The sequence below is a fragment of the Aethalodelphis obliquidens genome, unplaced genomic scaffold (assembly GCF_003676395.1).
Source record: "Aethalodelphis obliquidens isolate GAN/ISIS:26980383/991018 unplaced genomic scaffold, ASM367639v1 scaffold7, whole genome shotgun sequence".
In the NCBI taxonomy this organism is placed as follows: Eukaryota; Metazoa; Chordata; class Mammalia; order Artiodactyla; family Delphinidae; genus Aethalodelphis; species Aethalodelphis obliquidens.
Window position 1 is genome coordinate 19,752,735 of NW_020837951.1, and position 23,292 is coordinate 19,776,026.

Consider the following 23,292-nt stretch of genomic DNA (forward strand, 5'->3'; position numbering starts at 1 on the left):
GGCTCAGGCACCAACTTGGCCCAAGCGCACAACTCCGGGAGCCTCCAGCTCACACACGCCGGATTTACAAATATCGGACTTGTAAACACCTCTTTCGGGCCCCATCCACCCAGAGGCCTGACAGCTGCCGCTGCAAGAGTCCAAACCCCAGCCTCCTGGGCTCTGAGGTGGAATGCTGTGTTGAGGGGACGAAACCCAGAGGCAAGGATTCGGGTGGAGAGAGCTTTGCAGCCCCCTTGGTCAGACCACATAGAGATTCCCCGCCTTACGCACCCCGGAAGTCCCAACCTTGGGGCTTCCAGGTTTCAATAGAGAGGACAGTCCTGAGGGACAGCGTTTGTGGGCCTGGCTGGGAGTCACTGGGCAGAAGTGGGTGGGGGCGGGGACACAGGGAGAAGTGACAGGCTCTCCAGCCTGGAACTAACAAATGTCATCACGTCCTGCGTCCATACCTTGCCCCCTCCATGCATGATTCACACAGTGGGGCTGCCACCTATGGCAGTTGGAAGGTGCCATGCTGAAGAAAGAGATTTTGAAGGGACCTGAAGGACAAATACCTAAACCGGACAGTGCCAGCCACAGGTGGGCTGGCCAGCCTCAGCTCAGCTGGTGGATGGGAGTTTGGCTCCTAGAGTATTTTACAGTTCTGAGTTCACCATTAAAAAATGCACCTCCCGGATTTCCCTGGTGGCGCAGTGGTTGAGAATCCGCCTGCCAATGCAGGGGACGCGGGTTCGATCCCTGGTCCAGGAAGATCCCACATGCCGCGGAGCAGCTAAGCCCATGCGCCACAACTACTAAAGCCCGCGTGCCCTAGGGCCCGCGTGCCGCAACTACTGAAGCCCGGGTGCCTACAGCCCGTGCTCTGCAACAAGAGAAGCCACCACAATGAGAAGCCCGCGCACTGCAACAAAGAGTAGCCTCTGCTCGCCGCAACTAGAGAAAGCCCGGGCACAGCAACAAAGACCCAAGGCAGCCAAAAAAAAAAAAATGGACCTCCCATATAAAACTCTAGGTTTCTCAGTTCTCTTGAAAAATAAGTTCTGGCAGCCTTGGGCCTGCATCCTGCACCCGAGACACCCCTCTAGCTGGGGCCTCCCCTGTGGGTCACCAGCCCTGCCTGCCACCCTCCCTGGTCCTGAAGGCTTTTATCTCCGTGACAGTTACTAAAACTTTCCCTACAAAATCCCTTGGATCTTGTCTTACCCCTCGGGGGTGGGATGGGGTTGAAGCACATCTGTGACCTCCAGTCAGGAGTCCACTCATCCCAGAAGGGATCAGAATCCTTCTCAGCGAAGCGGCTACCCTGATGACTCATCTGATTCTTAAACAGTCTCACCTCAAATTCTCTCTTAAAGATACTGGTCATGCTCATCTCTGTCACAAAATACATGTGGCTGCTTAATAAACAAACATGCTTTTTTTTTAAATTTTTATTTTAAAATCCAGAGGCTGGCCCTTCAGTCGTATGGAGGCTCTGGCCACGCCCTGATCTCATTGGATCCCGACGTTCCCAGCTAGCGGGGGAGTCTTCCCGCTCCAGCAGGACTCTAGACTTTTGTTTTAGAGCCAATAGAAACTCCTTGATTAAACTTCAACCGCGGGCTCAGGAATGTCCACACGGTACACTGAACAGCAGGAAACTCCCACTGAAGGGGGGTTCTGAGGGCAGGGCTGATGCCCCCGGGAGGCTGGCCCAGACTCGGCCAATTCGCGCCGTCATCCTTGCGATTGGATGGAATTTGTTCGGCTGATCGAGCAGCACGTCCTCTTTGAGGAGAGCACCCGTTTCTGGTTGAGGACAGGATAAAGCCGGACGTGGTGTTACCTTTGAACGGCTGTTCTGGCAGGAGCAGGCCTGCTTTAGGAGAAGCTGTCACCCTCCCTGCCCACTCTGGCCACAGCTGTCTTCTGTCTTCTCTCCACGACTTGCCTTCAGTTCGACTCTCCAAGCCAAGCGTTGATGTGCGTGTCTGGAGTGTGAGGCTCGGGTCGAGGCCAGCAGAGGGGCAAGTCCACCCGGCTGGGCCCCCGCAGCCCACCGTGGAGGGCACTGGCTAGAGTCACGGACGCCACTGGCAAAGCCACAGACGCTCTCCCCCGGACAGACAATACACACCACTTCAAACTTCACACACATGACCACTGGGCAAGACGAACTTGGACGTGTGCTTTACTTAGGAGACGGGTGTGCTGACTCCAGGCAGGTGGGGCAGGAAGGCCACACCGTCTTGAAGGGAGTGGGAGAGCTGTCTGGGGTGCTGGCTCGGAGGATGGCAGCAGGTCGGTGGCCAGCAAATGGGGAGGAAGCATCAGAGAAGGGGACACTGCGGGAAAGCCACGCAGAGCTTCAGAAGGACAGAGGAAGAAGGGCACCCGAGCTACCTGGTCTGGCTGCCCGGCGGGCCCACCAGTCGCTTGGTTCACACCCACTGCGGGCATCTGAGCTTTGCCTGAACCTCTCCTGGGATGGAGAGAGCCTTTCCTCCCAAGGCAGGCTTTCCACTCTGACCTGTGTTGGGGACAGTGTGTCCAGACACTGGGCTGAAATGTGTCTCCACAGCTCCCACTAATTCTTAACTTTCTGAGTCACAGATGCCATCAGGAATTTGGCACAATCTACGGGCACTCTTCCCCAGAAAACGGACGGTTTACACAACACACATCACATAAATGATGGTGGCCAAGGCGAACTTGGATGTGTCCCTTGGGCACTGGGCCTGTAGGACTCGGACCAAATCCATCCTTCCTCCGCTGGGACAGTGTTTCACAACAAGGCCCACGGAGACCACGTCTTCTTGTGGCCGTGTCCCTCCCTTATTTATCAGACACCACCAACCTGGGTCTGGTGCCTGAGGTCAGCAGGGAGCTCCGAAGAGCTGACTAACCCCAACCTCACGTAGTATCCCCTCGGGATGGACTCCAGCTCTGTCACCCCCAGGTGACATCTCTGCCTCTGTCCATCTCTACTCCCCAGTGCCCTGCTCCTACCTGGATAACACGGCCCAATGCCAACCCAAGAAATCACACCACGCACTGCCATCTTCCTAAAGGTTGTTTTATTGTAAAACCATAAATACAACACTGACATGAAATCATTTAAGCAACTGATCCTCTCTAACCATTAAAAGGATGTCTTTTTACCTTGGCATCAACCAACCAGGAAATAATGTTGCAAGAATTCGGGGGGTAGGGGGGTGCTGATTTCTGGGTGGGGGCTTTTGGCGATTTAAAGAACCAAGTGGAACCTTCCTCTTCTCCCTGGGAATGTCCCACTTTTGGACAAGAACAGACAGGTAAAAACAGCAACATTTAAACAGCTCAGTTTTAAATTTTATTACTTTGTAAAAATCTTTTTTTTTTTTTTTCCTGTTCCTTTCCTCCATTTGACATCAGTAAAAGTTTTAAACACCAGAAAACTGATTTGGCCGTAAATGGAGAAACGGTACCAAAACGAAATGAAACCAAAAATCCAAAGGACAAACAGAAAAGCCTAAATAAACCCTCAAGTTTGGTCTCGGGGGTTCACATATCACAAGAACTGTCAACTCAACCCCCATGCAATGTGACTCCTTGGAGAACTGTTGGGTCCACACCAACGACACAGGAGACCGCAAACAACGTCTTTTGTTAATTAACACAGCAAGGGTGACACTAGGTAACTTTTTTTTTAAATACAGTACATGGTACACAGGGTCCCAAGATAACCCTGCATAAACCCCTTGTGGAAACTTGAGCCAAAGCACTGGCTGTTTATAAAAATATTGTGTTGCTACAAAAGTATAAATTAATGCTACCGGTATTAAGAAATATTAAACACATAAAACTTATAAGGATTAAGAAAAATATTCATTAATACCTGTAGAAAACTCTGGCCTAAAAAAGATATTTTTTTTGTGTTTGTTTTTTTGTAAATTTTTTTTTTTTGTATTTTTTTAAGATGACTTGAGTTTCTTGCACTCGAAGACAGAGACACAGTCAGCTGTGCCTGTGGTATTGCCTAGAACGTCTTAACTACTGAGAAAGGATGAGGGTGCACACGCATGGGTACCGAGTGGGGCCTGGGAAGGAGGGGCACCAAGGCTTTCTCAAGATTTACCTGATGTGAAAGAATCACCGACGCAAAGTTACGGGGAAAAGAAAAAGGAAGGATCATCAGAAAACAACTGAAAATAATTTATGCTTTTTAAAAAATATCTCTGCTTCAGGTGGTTGTACAAAATGATTTCCTGATGCTCGGCATCTGAACGGCCCTGGACGCACTGCCCGGCGGGTCTGGGAGCCCCCAGCCCCGCAGGTCCCTCTGTCTCCAGCCCCCGTGCCAGTCCACGAGCTCGCTCACCGCTTTGGGACCCGGCCACCCTGGCTGGGTGGGAGGGAAGGGTCCCAGGCAGGGACCGGCTGGCACCTGGGTTGTGGGAGGAGCCCCCCTTTCCAGCTGGCCTCAGACCCCACGGTCTCTTGCCAAGCTGGACTTCAGGAAGCGCCACAGGGATCCCAGGCCCCTGAGGTTGCGGACCAGGCTGGGCTGTGCCCCTTTAAAAGGAACTTTGGTTCGAAGAGTCAAGGTACCCAGTGGGACGCATGGGTGGGGAGGGCCCCTATGCTGACACCCAGCTGCAAACTCAGCAAATCCTTCTCTGTACAGCAGTTGAACCTTTAAAGCAACGCCCGTGGTGGTGGAGGGGCATGAATATTAACAGACAGCAACCCGATGCCCTTCACCCTCATCAAAGCAGGAGCAGGTGCCTCTCCGCACAGAAACTACAGGGCCCCTCCAGGGAACGGCGGGGCTCCGTGGACCACGATCCTTAAACGCAAAGGACAGAGGAAGAAATACAACAACAACAAAATCCTCCAGAAAACCCTGAAAAGGGGAAACCCGGTGGGAAACAGAAAAGGGAAAACACTGTATCATTGGTTCACCATAACTGGCCTAGCAAACGTTAGCCACAGTGAAGAGGGGGCAGGCCCCTTCCCAGTTCTCCCACTGGCCCGGCCGGATACAGGGGGGCCGAGACAGGAGCCCTCCACCCACTGTCTCCAGGGGACAGCCTGAGCCTTACTTGGCCTCTGGGTTTCATCTAAACCAGCAGCCTTTCTAGAAGCCCTCCCTCAGGTACGTCCCAGGGACAGAGGCGCTGTCGCTGTGCCCAAGGCAAGGGGCAGAGCTATGAACTTGCCCGGCTCAGGGGGCAGGAGGAGACCGCCGGCCGTGCTTTGGGTGCCTCCTCTTCCTGTCTCTGCAAACACATCCATCGTCATGGCAACATCCAGGTACTGTCCCCTTCTGGGCCATGGCTCACAGGACCTCCCTTCTCCATCCGCATCCCAGGTTCATTCCAAACCTTTCTTGTGAACCTGTGGCCCCCAAGAATGCATGCTGCATCCCTGACAGCTCTTCAGGTGCCCACTTTCCAAGGAGTCTAGTCCAAGTCCAGGCGCAAGCCTAGAGGACCCCTAAAGGCAGGGGGTCTGCTTCACAGTGGAAAACACGCCTTGCAGAGTTTTTCTCTGGTGTTTCTCGAAAGTGCAGGAGAGAAAGGAGCAAACTGAAGGAGAAGACGCTTGCCAGCCTACAGAGCTGGTGTCAAAAAAAGTCCTTCCCAGACATCTGGAGACGCAGAACTTCTCAACTGTGTCATCGGACTGTCCTCTCCTCACCAGGAAACCTCAACATCCTTTTCCCAGACAAGAGCCAAACCCCGAACGCCAAGCATGAGGCTGTCAGGCAGGTTGGTGGCGAAGCGCCCTCGCCCGTGGACACAGTAGGTGGCTTCCTATGCCGTGAACCCCGAGATGAAGTGTGGCCAGAAAGGAGCTTTGCCCAGTGGCCCCTCTGTTTCGTTTCCTGGTTTCTAACTACCATCTGGAGGGAGGCCCGGCTGGTGGACCTGGGCACGGGGAAAAAGAACCATGTCGGCACAAGAGCATCCACTCACAGCGACTGGGACGGCACCGCTGCTCTTGGTGGAGCTGAGACCCCCCAGTTACTTCAAATCTGAGGGACCACCCACGAGGCTATGGTCCTTGGCTTGGGCTTCGGTGGTGAAGCCAACTGACCTCAGATGAGGGGGAACACCCTGCAGAGTGGAGGTGTGTTTTCTCCACCTCCCCTCTGGGGTCTGTGTATGTCAACGCAAAGGCCATTTCTATCCTGGGAATCACATGGTTCAGGCAAGTTGTGTCCAAGTCAGCAGGCAACCGCCTTGAGCTGTAAAGTCCCATAGTGGTCACAGAACTGGGAGGCAGAAGACAAAAACTTTCCGAAGGTCGATGCCAGGCTAGGGGCCAGGAGATGAACTGGAAGCGCCGACCTCAATCCTTTGGCTAAGCTAGAATTTGGATAGGGTGGATATTGCTGGAGATGTGGGGCCAGTGGCTGGGCCTGTGAGATCTTTGGGTTTTATCAAGCTGTTCACTGCAGCGGGCTCTGCACGAGTAAGCACACGGAGGGGGCACCTTGGTACAGCCTTTCCTGTTGGCAACGAGTTTCTGAAGAACCAGAGGCTGCAAGAGAGAAATGACTACCTGCCACCTTGTTCCCATATCTGGATGAGGCAGCCCCAGGAGACAGCTTTCCGAGACCTAGTGGCACTCACAACACATCTGCAGAGCACGCCAAGCCCTAAGGATTGAACTGAGGTGGAAAGGAGGACAGGACAGGAGGTGACACATATGACTAGATAACTGCAATTTAGTTAAGACTTAAATTTTTCTGAAGAGAAGAACGCTGATACCAGGGCGTGGTCCTGATGGCTCTGCAAGAAAGTGAAATGCCTATTTACTAACCGAGTGGCCCCGTAATGAGGCAACACCAGCACAGCTCCGCTCTAAGAGGGAGGATGGGCTCCAAGGCTTGGCTCCCACTGACCACACAGAACGGGTAGCTCCCATCCTCCGCGTGTGGTTCAGAGTGCCAGGTCGAGGACCCTTCCCCAGCAGCAAAGCAAAGTTGGAGGCCTTTTGCTGCAGGCATCTGTAACCCATCAGCAACCCTGCAGCCACCTTCTGGAACGCCCCCAAAAGTCTCATCGAAAAGTCTGCGGATGCTCCCATATACTCTAGGAAGCGACACGAGGTGACTGTCCAGTGCAGACGGAGGCTCTTCTGACGGTGTGACCCCAACTGGAAGTGCCGTGGAGTTAATACCCAGAACTTCTCCAGGAGAGGAAATGGCGTGGTGGTTCCTGAGACCATGGCTTGCTGGAGTGAATGGGGAAACGGCCCACTTTGATGCCTTTCAGTGTGTCCAAGACTCGGGAGGGTTAGTTCTCACGAGGCAAAGTGAGCAGGCTTGACACTTGGGACAGTGTTCCGGTCCATGATCCTAAGCCTTGAGTTTTCAAATCAACTTTACTTCCCCAACTTTACTGCCACGGACCGGGGGGAGAGGGCCGTCGTACAGTGCTTTTTGTAGTCGAGGTATCTCACAGTTGAACAATGTTTTGTTACTAGGAAGGGATGGAGTGGACTTGGTCAACCCCCAAGATGGTAGAATGTGCCCCCCACGATGGCAGGCATCCTCAGCCTTGGTGTAACCGTCTCTATCCCACAGCCGTGGGCACGGGGGGATATGGGACCACCAGCACTTCGTTCACTGAGAGGTGGGGTGGGAGGCTGAGCACTGATCCTGACGGAACCACCTCTTCAGAGGGGAAAGGGGCACCCTGTTGGCATTTAGGCCGTGTGTGGAACCTAAACTGCTCACAGAGAAACAAAGCCTGAAAACCTCTTTCACAGCATCAAGTTGAATGTGGCCTAATGCCATTTCACCCTCAAAACATCCATCATTTGGCCCACAAGGCACCGTGCTCAACTACTGTCCTAGAAGGAGGGCTGAGGCTCGCGTGGGGACCCCCCAGGGCTGTGGGCAGCGGACCCGCCGGAATCCCTGGGGAGAGGAGGCCGTGGGTCTGAGGTGCGATGGACGTGAACATGGATCAACTCAGGAGTCCCTGCTGAGCTGGAAGGGTCAGTGACGTGGCGAGTAGTGTAGTGCACTCTGGGTATAGAAATCAGACATTCGCAGGACCAGACACAGCGAGCCAGGAGGGCGGTCTTCTGCTTACATTCAGGAGAACTCCTAAGCCACATGCTTCCCTATGGCTTCCACCGAACCCCACGTCTGTGAAACCTGTGACTCCAACCTCACTCCTGGTCTCCAAACAGCACAACCAAGTTCATGGTCTTGGCTGTTCGAATACAGGAAAACTGGACTGTACGGGGAAGTCTAATGAAAACCTTAGGATACTGAATATACCACTGAGATGAGCTAGTTTACAGTGTGACTTGAGGAACAAAAAGGGCAATCAAAAAACAAACAAAAAAACCCCCTCCAAAATATAAGTTACAGACATTCAGTGCCTCCTAGCAGAGCCTAAATCAAATTTGAAAAAAAAAAAAGTAAAAACTGCTAAAATGTTAGGAAAAAAAATATTAAGGAGTGGAGACAGTATCTATACTTCTTTGAAAAATGTCTTTTTTTTCTATCTTATATTAAAAAGCAAAAGGTCAGCTTTATATTCTTAAAGTCTCCTTTCCTGATTTGGGGAGATAGATAGGTGTGTTTCTAAGGCGGCTGCCCCATGACACCCAAGGGTATCACAAAGGCAGCAGCTCAATGCCCTGAAGGTGAACGAGAACAAAGTCCAGTGCAGAAGCTGTCCATCTGATGCAGTTTGGAGAATCCATGGCAGGGCAGCCGGGGAGGGGTGGGGTGCAATAGGGTCAGGAAGGCTTGGGGACGGGGACGGAGGGCAAGGGGGACCACAGAGTGAAGGACAGAGAGCGTCAAGTCACTTCAGATCTCAGCTGCCTGAACGTTTTACATCAGTTTTCTACCAACCTGCGCACCTGAACATGGAGTCTTTTAAAGCCCCCTTACTGAGAAAAGGAGGTGAAACATCTTCCCTCTTTCCCAAACACTCAGCTTTCCTGACACGCCCAGTTTAATGCACACGCGCCCGCGAGCAGGCGTGCGTACATGCACCAGGGGAGTGTATGTGTGCATGCGTGTGCGACAGTTCTGCGGCCACACGGATGAGCAGAGCCGCCCACGCCCAAAGTGCGCACGCGTGACTGCGTACACACATGCACACACACACTGAAAAAAGCACTTAAGTTTCCAGGGGGCATTTATAATGAGGTCCACAGTGTTTAGAACTTAAATTCCTTTTTCTTTGTTTGCGACAGTGTTGTGTGGTTTTTTTTTTTTTTCCTAACGTCCTCTTCTTTTTTCTTTGTTCTTTCTTTTCATCCGGAAGTCTTAAAGCATGTTGGATTTCAGAAACATGAGTTTGTTCATATCTTCTGGACTGAGCAGTCGCCTCCTTTTGATGAGAAGTGCTTGTTCACACATATTTACACACCCGCTCCTGGCCCCCACGGCCGGCACCGCGAGGAGCCAGAAGGCGAGCTTGGCGAGTTTTGTGTGCTTTTGGGTCACGCACGACCAGTACTGGAAGAGATCCGGGGTGGCCTGGAAGAGGGGTTCCTGCAGGTAATCGTACACTTCCTTCTTCCCGAGCCGGTCGTCCTCCTGGGCGGCGGGGTTCTCGCCGGGGGCGGAGCGGGGCTTCTTGGCGGCGGGCTCGAAGTCGGCCTCCTCGGTCCAGGACTCCTTGACCTCGTTGATGAGCTCACACACCTTGCCGATGATCTCCTCGTGCTGGTAGGGCGGGACGGGCCGCAGCTTCTGCTGTGGGTCCAGGATCATGGCCACCTTGTGCGCCGGGTGCACCTTGAAGTTCTCCTTGAGCGCCTCCAGGAAGAGGTGGCAGAGCTTGCTGACGGTGCCCGCGTCGTTGGCCTTGGCCGTGAACAGCTTCTCCAGCCTGACGTAGGTGGGCAGCACCAGCTGCAGGGTGGGCTGGCTCTCGTTGCTCAGCTCGATGACCGCCTGCTTCACCGGCGTCAGGATGGCGGCCAGGTTGCTGAGCAGGTGCTTGTTGAGGCTCTGGATGAGGTTCATCTTCTTGGCCCGGCTGTAGAACTCGCAGATCTGCTCGTAGCGCTCGTGCACCAGCAGCAGCGAGTCCGTGACCGAGTTCCAGCAGGGCGGCGGCGAGGTCTCCTCCAGCGAGCCGAAGGTCTCCTTGGCGAGCCCGGTAGAGCCCGCCAGGTCCTCGCACACGTTGAGCAGCTCGATGACCTCGTGCATGCTGCGGGCCTGCAGCGTCCGCTTGCTCAGCACACTCTGCACCACCGAGTTCAAGGCACAGGCTGAGCAGCGAAGGCACATGCCGGCCTTGGAGAAGGCGGATGCGCTCACCCGGCAGTCTGTCACGTACACTGTCCTGATCTCCGACATCACGAACTCTGACAGCACGTTCTGCACCCAGTGGTGCACCAGGTCGCCGCTGTCGCGAATGTCCGCGCCCTTCACGCCCAGCACGTAGCTCTTGATGTGGTTGCCCTCTGCCTGGTAGGCCGTGAGGATGTAGCAGGAGTCAGGGCCGACGCTCTGCGAGTGACAGGTGACGCCGATGCCCAGGCAGGCGTTGCTGCCCAAGGCGCACGTCACCTTCACCTTCACCTGGTTGTACATGCGCGGCAGGTGCTTCAGCGCCAGCGTGTTGAAGTTGCCCAGGATCTCGGTGACTGAGAAGGCCCCGTAGCGGGCGCCGCTGTCCACCAGCGTCTGGGCCAGCTTCAGGAACTCCTTCCCGCTCACCACGCTCAGCGCGCCCAAGTCGGCACACATGACCCGCAGCAGCCGCTCTGCGATGTTCTGCCGCTCCTTCTCGGGGATCATGCTGTTAGGTGTTAAACCACTGGTCGTGGCTGGCAGGGGACACAAAGAGAGGTGTGATTAACCCTGCCAGTCAAGGCTCCTTGGTCTGGCAGTGGCCTAATACTCAAGCATCTAGTATTAGGAATTATGAACAGATTTCATCTTCCACACAAACTGATGGTCTTGGCAGTCTTTAATATGTGACAGTCTCACAGGAATAAAGTTCTGTGATTGATTAGTAATGCCTGCCGTGAGCATGGGAATAGACTGTAGTGATGTGTGTGCAAATACTTGTTGCATGTCATTCACCTTGACCTCTGAAGCCAACCAGTCTAACCTCTTCCTCAATATAGGAATGGCCTCTAACACAGGAGTCGCTAGTGAATAAGGTACATGAGGCCACAGTGTCAGGAAAAAGCAGACAAGAGAAATCGTGGAGAGTGGATTTGGATTCTAATTCTGATTGCCACTAATTTGTGTTCTCTGACCACAAACAGATCACCTCTCCCCAGGCTGCCTCCGTCCATCCCACGAGGTCAGAATTCCCACCAATGAGGTCTCAGGCATGAAAGTGCTTTGGAAACCATGATGCGTGGTCTTGCACCACCATGGGAGACACACAGGGGTGGGGATGTGGGAGCAGAGGGGAACAAGCTGGGGTTGGGGGGGAGGCCTCTGGAGGTGGGTGTAGTAGACTTCCACCAGTCCCCGGGTCCGCCCAGGAAAGACCTACTGTTGTTGGCACTGTTCCTCTGGGCCTGGGGCTTCCACTTCTCCTCCACGACAGCAGGGGGCGATCGGGACTGGTTGGAGGCGATGTTGTTCTCGTTGTCTGCTGCGGGCACAAAGGGGACAGTGTGTTTCCCTGTAGTGCAAGAGGCCTGCCGGCTCACCAGGCGAGAAGAACTAGAGCATGCGGGTGGAGGCAAGACTGGCCTCTGGGACTCAGGCCTGGGTTCAAATCCGGGCTCCTAAGACAACTATCTGAGGCCCGCAAAGCCTCATTTTCATCACTCGGAAGAATGAAGATAATCACAAATTGCCAGAGGGACTAACAAGAGATAATACAGGAAAAGAGCTGGGTACAGTGCTCAGCATGGAGTAAGCACTCAGGGAATGGGAACCGCTGTGTCCCGAGTCTGGCTGGGAGGCACCCCCAACACCCCCGAGCACAAAGTTCTAGCTCTGAGACCCGGGAGGGGGTGCCCATTACACTCCAAGAGGCCAAAAGCATCTCACGCTCTTGCTTCTTTAAAGTGTGCCTTTTCGTCTTTTTAGTATATTTTAAACTTAAATGAACACAACAAAACCAAAGCCCTATATGACATAAAGTATACAATTCTCAACCCCCTCGTTACATGTAGGAAGTGAAAACCAAAGTCTAGATACAGGAAAGGATTTGCCCAGGAAAACACAGAAAACCAGCAGCAGAGCTGGGACGGACATCCCAGGTCCCCCAGTTCCTAGCTGCCTCCTCCCTGCACTTCCCTAATTTTTGTTAACGTGTGCAGCCATTTTCAGTTTTAAGTAATGGGCAGGTACCATCCTCTATGCACGGTTACTCCTTGACATTTCTGTAAGATCATATCTGAGTGGAAATGGTCTGAGTTACATGCCTGCCATCACAAATGGCCACAGAGTCTTTTATCACACAATATTCCACAAATTGCTTAACTACACTCCAAGTCCTAAGTTTCTGGGCTGTGCCATTTACAATATTACTATTCTGCTACGAACCTACTTGCCTAATATTCTAATATTGTTTCTCTGTGCTCTTTGGCTGTTGTTGTGGGTGTATTTCCTTGAGACATCATCTTACAGAGAGAATTCACAACCTGAGGATATGAATGGGTCAGTGGCCTCTGTTCAGGGTTGCCAGACATCCTTCTTCCATTCTTCTCAGTTAAAGGCATCAGGCCTTAGAGGTCAAGGCCACACTATTCATACCTAGAGAAGAGGCTTCCCCAACTTCTACATATTCAGTCAGCTCTGCAAGACGAGTCAAGAGACTCTGGGATGTGCACTCAAGGAATAGTTTGCAGCCACTAGAAAGGTGGTCATGTAGACTGGAGCAACATGGGAAAATGCATAAGATAATGAAAAGCAAGCTCTAATCATAATGTCATATGTATTATTTATAGATACATATTTTAGACTCACAAGTCAAATAACGAACACATCTATGCATCAAAAAAAGATGGGGAGGGGACTTTCACTTCTGCCCTCCAGATGCAAACAACTGCTAATCATGATGATATATGACTGCTTTCATACAGGCAACCCAGGGTCTGATCCCAGAAAAAGAAACAAATGCGGTGAGCTCTTTGACTGTGCAACTTACTGCCTGGAAGCAGTTTTCAAGCTGCTGCGTAGGACCAGGGAACTGAACAGAGCCCAGCGGTCCCCTTGAAGAGACAGAGATTAAAATTCAGGCAGGCCCAAGACAGCTAGAATTTACAGGGAAAAGTACCAAAGAGGAGGGAGTTACAAAAAGAGAGAGCTCTGGAGATTTCAATGGGGTTCCCTGGAGCCTTTGCTGTAGCTAATCTGCCTATGCATAGGGTCGAATTCCACAGGACTAGGGCAAGAATCACTAAAATGCAGTAGGCTGATAACTCCCAGGCTCCCACGTGGGGGAAATCATCTGCATCCCCTCCACCAGAATGGAAAGACCTCAATGCATGAGAAATACTATGGGGCTAAATTAGCCATAGACTAAGCCACTAGATCTGCCCTAATACATTGAAAGAGCACGCCTCCAAAGTATTCAGGTGATCCCAGGTAACAAACTGTAAGCCAAGCTTAATACTCCTAAAAAATACAACATCTAGCAGCTAACACCATAAAATTCACAATGTCATTCATCTAATAAGTACCAGACATTCAAAATAGTAGGAAAATATGACCTATAACATAAGGAGACAAACCAATCAATAGAAACAGACCTAGAAAGGACAGAGATGATGGCATTAGCCAATAAGGAGCTTACAACAGCTGCTGAAAAAAAAATCAGTGAAGCTGGAGACAGAGCAAAAAGACTACCCAATGAAAACCAGAGAGAGTAAAAGATTGAAAATAAATAAATGGAGCATGGACAATGTTAAGTAGTCTAACATAAATATAATTGGAGTCCCAGAATAAGGGGGTGAGGCAGAAAAAATATTTGAAGAAATGGCCAGAATCTTTCCAAATTGGAGGAAAACCATAAACCCAGGTTCTAAAAGCTCAACTGACCCCCAGCAGAAATACATAAAGAAAACACCACCAAGGCACAGTATCATAATCAAATTGTTGAAAACCAATGACAAGAGAAACTCTTAAAAGCAGCCAGAGAGGGGGAAAAGTTAAGTACAGGGGAACAAAAATAAGAATAACAACAGACCCAGCAGGTAACAGAACAAACTATTAAAAGAGAATGTCAACCTAAAATTCTAAATGTCCATCGATAGATGAATGGATAAAGAAGATATTTATATTATATTTATAATCTAAATTTATATAATATAAATTATATTTATACAATGGGATATTACTCAGCCATAATAAAGAATGAAATAGTGCCATTTGCAGCAACATGGATGGACCCAGAGATTATCATACTAAGTGAAGTGAGCCAGACAAATACCATATAATATCGTTTATATGTGGAATGTAAAATAATGATACAAATGAACTTATATATCTATACAAAACAGAAGCAGACCCACAGACACAGAAAACAAACTTATGGTTACCAAAGAGGAAAGGCGGGGAGGGATCAATTAGGAGTGTGGGATTAACATATACACACTACTATATATAAAACAAACAACAAGGACCCACTGTATAGCACAGGGAACTATACTCAATATTTTGTAATAACCTATAAGGGAAAAGAATCTGAAGAAAAGATATGTATGTATGTATAACTGAATCACTTTGCTGTGCACCTGAAACTAATGCAACATTATAAATCAACTATACTTCAATTTAAAAAAAACACACAAAAAATTAAAAATAAAATAAGGGAATTCTAAATCCAGTGATACTATCTTTCACAGATGGAGGTAAAATAAGGACCAAAAAAAAAAAAATCATACCTGCAACTATAAGAAATGTTAAAGGAAGTTCTTTAGGTATTAAAAAAAAATGACATCACCCCCCCCAAAGAGAAAATAACATCAAATAAGAATCTGGATCTAGAGAAAGAAATAAAGAGTTCTGGAAATTGTACATGAATGGATATAAAAAGTGTTTTCCCTCATTTTTAATCTCTTTAACAAGATAACTGACTGCTCACTGGAAAAAAATAACAATGAATTGTGGTAATTATACGTAGAAATAAACCATATGTTAACAATAGAAGAAAGACTAGGGAGGGGAAATAGAAGATTGTGTTGAAAGTTTTTCACACAATATGAAAAGGATAATAGCCTTTAAATGTAGACTTGATAAGTTAGAAATGCATAGTTCAAAACCCAAATAGACTATAAAAAAAACAACAGTTATAGCAAATAAATCCATTGTAGAGATAAAAATGGAACCATAAAAAATCCTCAGTCCAAAATAAGGCAAAAAATTAGAGAAAAAGGAATAAGCAACAAGTGAAACAATTAGTAAACAAATACGAAAATGGCAGATTTAAACCCAGTAGTACTGAAATCACATTAAATTTAAATGGTCTCCACATTTCAAATAAAAGTAGACTTTGTCATACTTAATAAAAAAGCAAGACCCCATGATATGCTATCTATAAGAAACCTATTTAAATATGAAGACATGGATAAGTTAAAAGTAAAAGGTTAAATAAAGGTAAAACATACAAACAGTAATGAAGAGAAAGGTGGAGATGCTTGTGACAGTATTACAGAAAGAACAGACCTCAGAACAAGAAATATGATCAGGGGTGTAACAAGAGACCCTACATAACGATAAAGTGGTCGAATCACCAAGAATATATACTAATCCCAAGCGTGTGTGCAGGTGATAAAAGAGCATTAAAACACATGAAGCAAAAGCTGAGAAAACTGAAAAAAGAAAGAGATAAACCTAACAACTGGCAATTTCAACTGTCTTCTCTCAGTAATTGCTACTCTCATGAGAAAAGAGAAAAAAAGACTGAATATAAATGAACAGAGTGGACAACACCAAGCAGTCCCATATACATATAACTAGCTTACCAGAAAAAGGAGGTGGAACAGAAAAATACTGAAATCATATAAAGTATAGCCTCTGACCATAACTGCATTAAATTAGAAATCAACAACAAAAAGACATTTGGAGAAATTTCAACTATTTGAATATTAAACATCACAGTTGTAAATAACCCATAGGTCAGAGAAACATAAGGGAGATCAGAAAATGTTCTGAACTAAACATTAAAACATAACATTTCAAAATTTGTGGGATACATCTAAATAAATGTTATTTATTTATAACAATGTTATTTATAACATTAAATAATTATATTAGAAAAGAATAAACATTTAAAATCAGTGTTATAAAGCTTCTACACTAAGAGATCTGAAGAGTAAGTTTAAAGAGTAAGTTGAGTCTAACATAAGCAGAAGAAAGGAAATAATACAGATAAAAGCAGAAATTAATGAAACAGAAGATGGATAAACACAATAGAGAAAAATCAATGAAACTAAAAGCTAATTTTTTGTAGAGATCAGTAAAATTGATAAACCTCTAACAAGAAACATTAAAAAAAGAAAAAGAGGACACAAATTATTAGTAGCAGGAGTAAAAGAAGGGGACATCACTACAGATGCTACACATATCAAAGGGATTAAAATGATTATGAATAACTTTAGGCCAATAAATTCAACCATTTAAGTGAGGCAAAAAAAAACAAACAAAAAAAACCCCTAAAAAACATAAAGTACCAAAGTTCACTCCAGAAGAAACAGGTAACCTCAAATCTCTTAAGTTCTATAACTATTAAGAAATTCAGTTCATAGTTTACATAATTTCCCACAAAGAAAATTCCCATATGGGTTCACTGGAAAGTTTGACCACATATTTAAGGAAGGAATAATACAAATTCTAAACAAATTCTCCCAGAATTAGAATAGGAAAGAACATTTCCCAAATCATTTTATAAGGCTGTCATTATCCTGATCCAAAACTAGAGAAAAAAATTACAAGAAAAGAAACTACAGACCAACATCCTTCATAAACATATACACAAAAATCCTTAACAAACTATTAGCAAGCCAAATATAGTAATATATAAAAATAACAACACATCATGGGAGTTCCCTGGCAGTTTCAGTGGTTAGGACTCAGCACTTTCACAGCTGTGGCCCGGGTTCAACCCCTGGTCAGGGAACTAAGATCTCGCAAGTCATGTGGCCAAAAATAAAAAATATAAAAATAAAAAATAACATATCATGAATAAATGAAGCTTATCCCAGAAATAGAATAGTTACAGAAAACCAATCAGTGTAATTCCCTATACTAAGAGGAAAACAAAAATACGAAAAATCATCTCCATAGATATAAATGCACTTTAAAATGTGATAAAATTCAATACCCACCTATGATACAAAATCTCAGCAAACTAGGAAGAGAAGGAAACTTTCTCAACCTCATAAAGGACATCAAAAACAAAAAACAAAAAAAAACAAGTTTACTGATCTGATAGAAATAAAAAGGATTATAAGGAAATACTATGAACAGTAGTATTCCAACAAATTAGATGACCTGGATGAAATAGACCAATTCCTAGAGAGACATAAACTACTAAAACTGATTCAAGCAGTAGAAAATCTGGATAGATCTATTAAAAAGACTGAATTAGCAGTCAAAACACCGACCATAAAAAAGAAAAGGAAAGCCCAGGCTCAGATGGCTTCATCAGTGAATTCTATAAAAAGTTAAAAGAACACTTCACAAATTCTTCTGTGAATTTGAGAGGAGGGAACACTTCTCAATTCATTCTATGAGGCAGGTATTATTCTGATACCAAAACATGACTGAGAAGTCACAAGAAAAAACAAACTATAGTCCACTATGCCTTATGAACATAGATACAAACATCCTTAATAAGACAGAGCAGACCAAATCCAGCAACATATACAACAGGTTATACACCATGATCAGGTGGTATTTATTCCAGGAATACAAGATTAGTTCAACACACAAAAATCAATACCATATTAAAAGAATAAAGGACAAAAACCACACGATAATTTCAATAGATGCAGAAAAATTATTTGACAAAAATCCAACACGCTCTCATGATAAAAACACTCAACAAACTAGGAATTGAAGGGAACTTTTTCAATTTGACAAAGGGCATCTATGAAAAACCCACTGCCAACATCATAGTTAATGGTTAAACATGAAAAACTTTCCTCTTAAGATCAGGAACAAGATAAGAATGTCTACTCTCTTTTATTCAACATGTATTAGAGGTTCTAGCCAGGTCAATGAAAGAAAAAAAAAAGAAAGAATAAAAAAGAAAAGAAAAATAAAGGGCATCCACATGAATGGAAGAAGTAAAATGATCTCTACTTACAGATTACAGATGACATGACTGTGTGAATAGAAAATCCTATGGAATACACACACACACACACAACTATTAAAACTTATAAATAAGTTCAGCAAGGTTTCAGGATATGAGATCAATATACTAAAAAAAATCAATTATATTTCTCTACGTTAGCAATGAACACTCCAAAAATTAAATTAAGGAAATAATTCCATTTATAATAGCTTCTAAAAGAATAAAATACTTAGGAATAAATTTACAAAAGAAGTATAAGACTTGTACACTTAAAACTAAAAACATTATTGAAAGAACTCAAAGAAGACTTAAATAAATGAAGAGGCATCCCATGTTCAAAGACTGGAAGACAATACTGTTAAAACGGCAATATTCCCCAAATTGATCTAGATTCAACACAATCCCTATCAAAAGTCCTGCTGTCATTTTTGCAGATATTGACAAGTTGAGCCTAAAGTTTATGTGACACAGAATAGCCAAAACACTCTTGAAGAAGAACAAAGTTGGGGGGCTTAGACTTCCCGATTTCAAAGCTGTTATAAAGTCACAGTAATCCAGACAGTGTGCTTCTGGCACAAAAACAGACGTACAGATCAATGAAATAGAATTCAGAATCCAGAAATAAACACTCACATTTACAGTCAATTGATTTTTGACAAGGGTGCCAGGATAATTCAGTGGGGGAACAAAGAGTCTTTTTAAAAATGGTGCTGAGATAACTGGATATCCACATGCAAAAGAATGAAGCTGGGCCCCTACCTCATACCACATACAGAAATTAACACAGAATGGAATACAGGCCTAAATGTAACAGTGAAAACTACAAAACTCTTATAAGCAAACAGAGGAGTTAAGTCTCTGTGACCCTGGGTTAGGCAATGATTTCTTACATATGACATCAAAAGCATAAACAATGAAAGAAAAAGTAGGCAGTCGTCATCAAAAATCTTTGTGCTTCAAAGGACAGCATCAAGAAAGTGAAAAGACAACCTACAGAATGGGAGAAGATATTTGTAAATCGTGTATCTATAGAGCCCTCGTATATAAAGATAAAAAGATCTCTTACAACTCAATAATAAAAAAACAAAAAAACCCAATTAAATAATGGGCAAAGGATGTGAATAGACATTTCTCCAAAGAAGATATTTAAATGGCCAATAAGCACATGGAAAAGTGTTCAACATCATTTGTCATCAGGAATACACAGATTAAAATCACAATGACATATCCCTTAATGCACTAGAATGGCTATAATCAAAAAGTCAGATAATAACGAGCGTTATCAAGGATGTGGAGAAACTGGACCCCTCACACACTGTTGGTGGAAATGTAAAAATGGTTGTAGCCACTTGAGGAAACAGTATGGCAGTTCCCTAAAAGGTTAAATATAGAGTGACCAAATGACCCAGCATTTCTACTCCTAGGTATCTACCTAGTAGTTAAAAACATTGTAAAGCAATTATACTCCAATAAAGATGCTAAAAAAAAAAAATGTTCACACAGGGACTTGCACTTGGGCATTCACAGCAGCTTTATTCGTAACAGCCCCAAACTGGAGACAGCCTACATGTCCATCTGTAGGGGAATAGATAAACAAATTGTGGTATATCCAAACAATGAAATATTACTCAGAAATAAGAAGAAATACTGATATCACAGAACAACATGGACGAGCCTCAAAAGTATGCTAAAGTGAAAGAAGTGAGACACAAACGACTAAATATCATCTAATTCCATTTATACAAAATTCCAGTAAAGGCAAAACTATAACAAAAGAAAGCAGACAGTGGTTGCCAGGGTGGGGGCCTGGGAAAGGGACTTGCTGCAAAGGGAACTTTTTGGGTTGATGGTAACACTATACATTGTGCTTGTGATAGTGGTTAAATGACTATATGTTTATCAAAACCCATCAAACTGTACTCTTAAAATTGGTGAATTTTATTTATGTAAATTATATCTCAATAAATCCGATTTTAAAATAGACTGAAAAGAAACCATTAAAAGAGTAACAGTTGGGCTTCCCTGGTGATGCAGTGGTTAAGAATCTGCCTGTCAATGCAGGGGACACGGGTTCGAGCCCTGGTCCGGGGGGATCCCACATACTGCAGAGTGGCTAAGCCTGCGCACCACAACTGCTGAGCCTGCGCTCTGGAGCCTGTGAGCCACAACTGCTGACCCTCGCGCCTAGAGCCCGTGCTCCTCAACAAGAGAGGCCACTGCAGTGAGGGGCCCGCGCACCGTGGCGAGGAGTGGCCCCCGCTCGCCTCAACTAGAGAAATGCCCACGCGCAGCAACGAAGACCCAGCGCAGCCAAAAATAAAATAAAAAAAAAAACCATTCACTTTATAGCAGTACACCATATATACGCAATAAATATTTGTAAAAAAAAAAAAGTAACAGTGGCTAACTTTGAGTAGTGAGATTATGGCTGAGTCTTCATTTTGTAATTTCTCTGCATTTTCCCAATTTCCTTTAATGAATAGACCTCACGTGTAAAAAAGAGAAACACAAATTTTAAAACGGAAACCAGCAGCCATTCTCACTGACTTTCTCTGCTAGAGTACAGAGATTTGGAAGCCCGGGATTTGAACCAGGCTTTGGCTGAGTATTATAACCTTGAGTTAGGCACTTCAATTCTCTAGGGCTCAGTTTCCCCTCCTCCTTCCAAAATCCCGGGGCTGGGCAAGCTGCAGGGCGATTCCCTCATTCTCTGCCTTTCTGCAAGGCTTTGAAATTGGGATTACTCAACCTCTAATTAGATAATGATGTCTAGCATGGTTTATTAAAAAAATTTTTTTCTCCTTATCTCACAGATAATGCTGCTAAATGGGTGAGGTACTCAGTAAATGATCTACAGCTTGAGCTGGAAACAAGGTTTACTCAGTGTGGCTAACGCTGCGTACCACAGATACACGTGCTCACACACGTACAGATACACAGACATCGGCAAAGGGTGGGATGCAAAGCTGGAATAAAGGCTGTCTCCCAAGGAGGGACCAGTTGCAGAAAGAAGAAAGCAGTTGTTTCTAGCAGGGGATGGAAAAAGAGAAAACTGCATTATTCAGTCTTATTTTAGAATGTGCTATAACCCTTAATACTTTACATACATCATCTCCAGAACCCTCACCCAGCCTGTGGAGAATGGTGACGAGCCTACTTTACAGATGAGAAGATCGATGCCCAGAGAGGGGAAGTAGCTCAAAGGGATCAGAAATTAAACGTGGCCATTCCCAAATCCTACCACTCTGAGTTGCCAACTTGTTTGCCCCCTGGGAAAGTCCCCAGGCCTCACTTAGCTGCAGTCCCCCGACTACTTGAAAAGAGGCTAGAAGAGATGACCTCTGAGGGGCTTCCCCCACCCCTAATCCTCCACCCCATCTACGCTGCTGAAGAGGGTGTGTTCAGAGCACCGGCTCTGGAGCTCATGGGAGGGTCAGAATCCTGGTCTGATACTGTGGCTGCAGTGCCGTGGGCAAGTTACTTAGCCACTTTATTTTATTTTGAAATTTACACATTTTATTAAAAGAACAAAAAATAAACAACACAGAAACAGCACACTAAAATGAACTGCATAATGCACACTTCTAAACACAAACAAGCCAAACAGCACTATAACTTGGGAAAAAATCAAAGCATCTGCCCTACTGATAGCAGTTGAGGAAATGAGCTATTGCATTCTGGAGGCAAAACATTATGGAAACAGTGTATATTTCTTAAATATTATGATCATTGTTTAAATCATTAATTGTTGCACAGGACTAATCATTTTCTTATTGATAAGTAATTTTTAAGTGACATTTTTCTGCCCAAAATATGTGCTTCCATTTTCTATACTTAGCCCTTTTCACCTCAGTTTCCTTATCTATAAAGGCAAGCTAATGTGGACACAACTCAGAGGGATGTTCTGAGGATCAAATGAGCTAATACGTAAGAACTCAAACGATGTGAGGTACTTTTTACGAGCCATGCAACTTTGGGCCAGCGATTATGTTCTCTGAGCCTCAGTTTCTTCATCTGTATAATGGGGATGATAATGCCAGCCAGCTTGTTGAGGAGCCCGGCCTGACACACGGTAATCGCTCACTAAGTGTTAGCTATCTTTAGTATTATTGCCGCCAAAACCTGCTCCTAAGCTGTCACCAGGGGCCAGGCGGGTTCTCCTACAGCGCAGACGGGAAGTTTATTAGCGGGAATTACCCTGTGCCATTCAGCAGCCTCTTAATGAGATTGCTGTTATTCGAGGCTGATCCCCCTTATCAGCGGCGCTGTGAACTGCGCAGATCATGACGCTTAATTTCTCTCTATGGAGTCAATCCTTTAATCCCGACTCAGCCTGGCTGGGATTCAGCCTGGCTTTGCACTGGATTGCCGGCAAGGCATTCTCTGCCAGCACTGAACCAGAACAAAGCAGCCCACAGCTCTTCTCGGAAAACAAGTTGGGATGCTTGGGGGAGGTGGGGCGCCCGCAGGCGCACCCTTGATTTGCATGTTAATGGCCTCTGCCCAACTGCCTGAGGGACAGAGAGGCACTGGCACCCAGACTCTTCCCTAATTAGGGCTCAGCTTTCAGAGCCGGCAGAGGGGCAGAGGGTTTCAGAGGAGAAGGGAGCAGAGACGGGGCCGTGGGGGTCTCGGGCCCAAGCGCTGTGCTCAGGCAGTGGTCCCCAGCATCCTTCTAACTTTGGCTACTGGTTCCCCACGGGGTCAAGTCTAAGTGCTCTGAGTGCGTTCAAGGCCTTCCCTGGTGCAGGATGGCTGACAGCAAAGGCAAGCAGGAGCTGTGAGACACGTGAAGACAGAACCCTGGTGTAAGGAGGGCAGCTGGAGATTGCAGGTCTGTGTGCCCTTGTTTTAGAATGGAGACTCAGAGTGGGGGGGCACGACAAAGCTTCCTGCCTGAGGTCACATCGGTTAGAGAGGACTGGAACTCACGTGTCATGGCAGCCAATCCAGCTCTGCACTGATTTTATTTTATTATTATTAAATTTTGGGGCCGTGCCGCGCAGCATGTGGGATCTTAGTTCCCCGACCAGGGATTGAACCCGCACCCCTTGCATCGGGA

At 46.2% G+C, this 23,292-nt stretch overlaps 1 protein-coding gene across 21 annotated transcripts in view; it reads right to left on the reverse strand.

The window, feature by feature from the left end:
- Positions 1-3,042: 3,042 nt before the first annotated feature.
- ZNF618 (zinc finger protein 618) overlaps positions 3,043-23,292 on the reverse strand; it is a 184,103-nt gene continuing 163,853 nt past the window's right edge. For 19 of the 21 annotated variants that reach the window (XM_027105126.1, XM_027105114.1, XM_027105108.1 and 16 more), the window contains 2 exons: positions 11,469-11,570; positions 3,043-10,785 (listed from right to left, as the gene is read on the reverse strand). In XM_027105126.1, the coding sequence (XP_026960927.1) occupies positions 9,269-10,785; positions 11,469-11,570 (1,619 nt within the window). In that variant the 3' untranslated portion in view covers positions 3,043-9,268. The remainder of the gene's footprint in view (positions 10,786-11,468; positions 11,571-23,292) is intronic. The other 2 variants (XM_027105111.1, XM_027105107.1) reach the window with 1 other exon arrangement.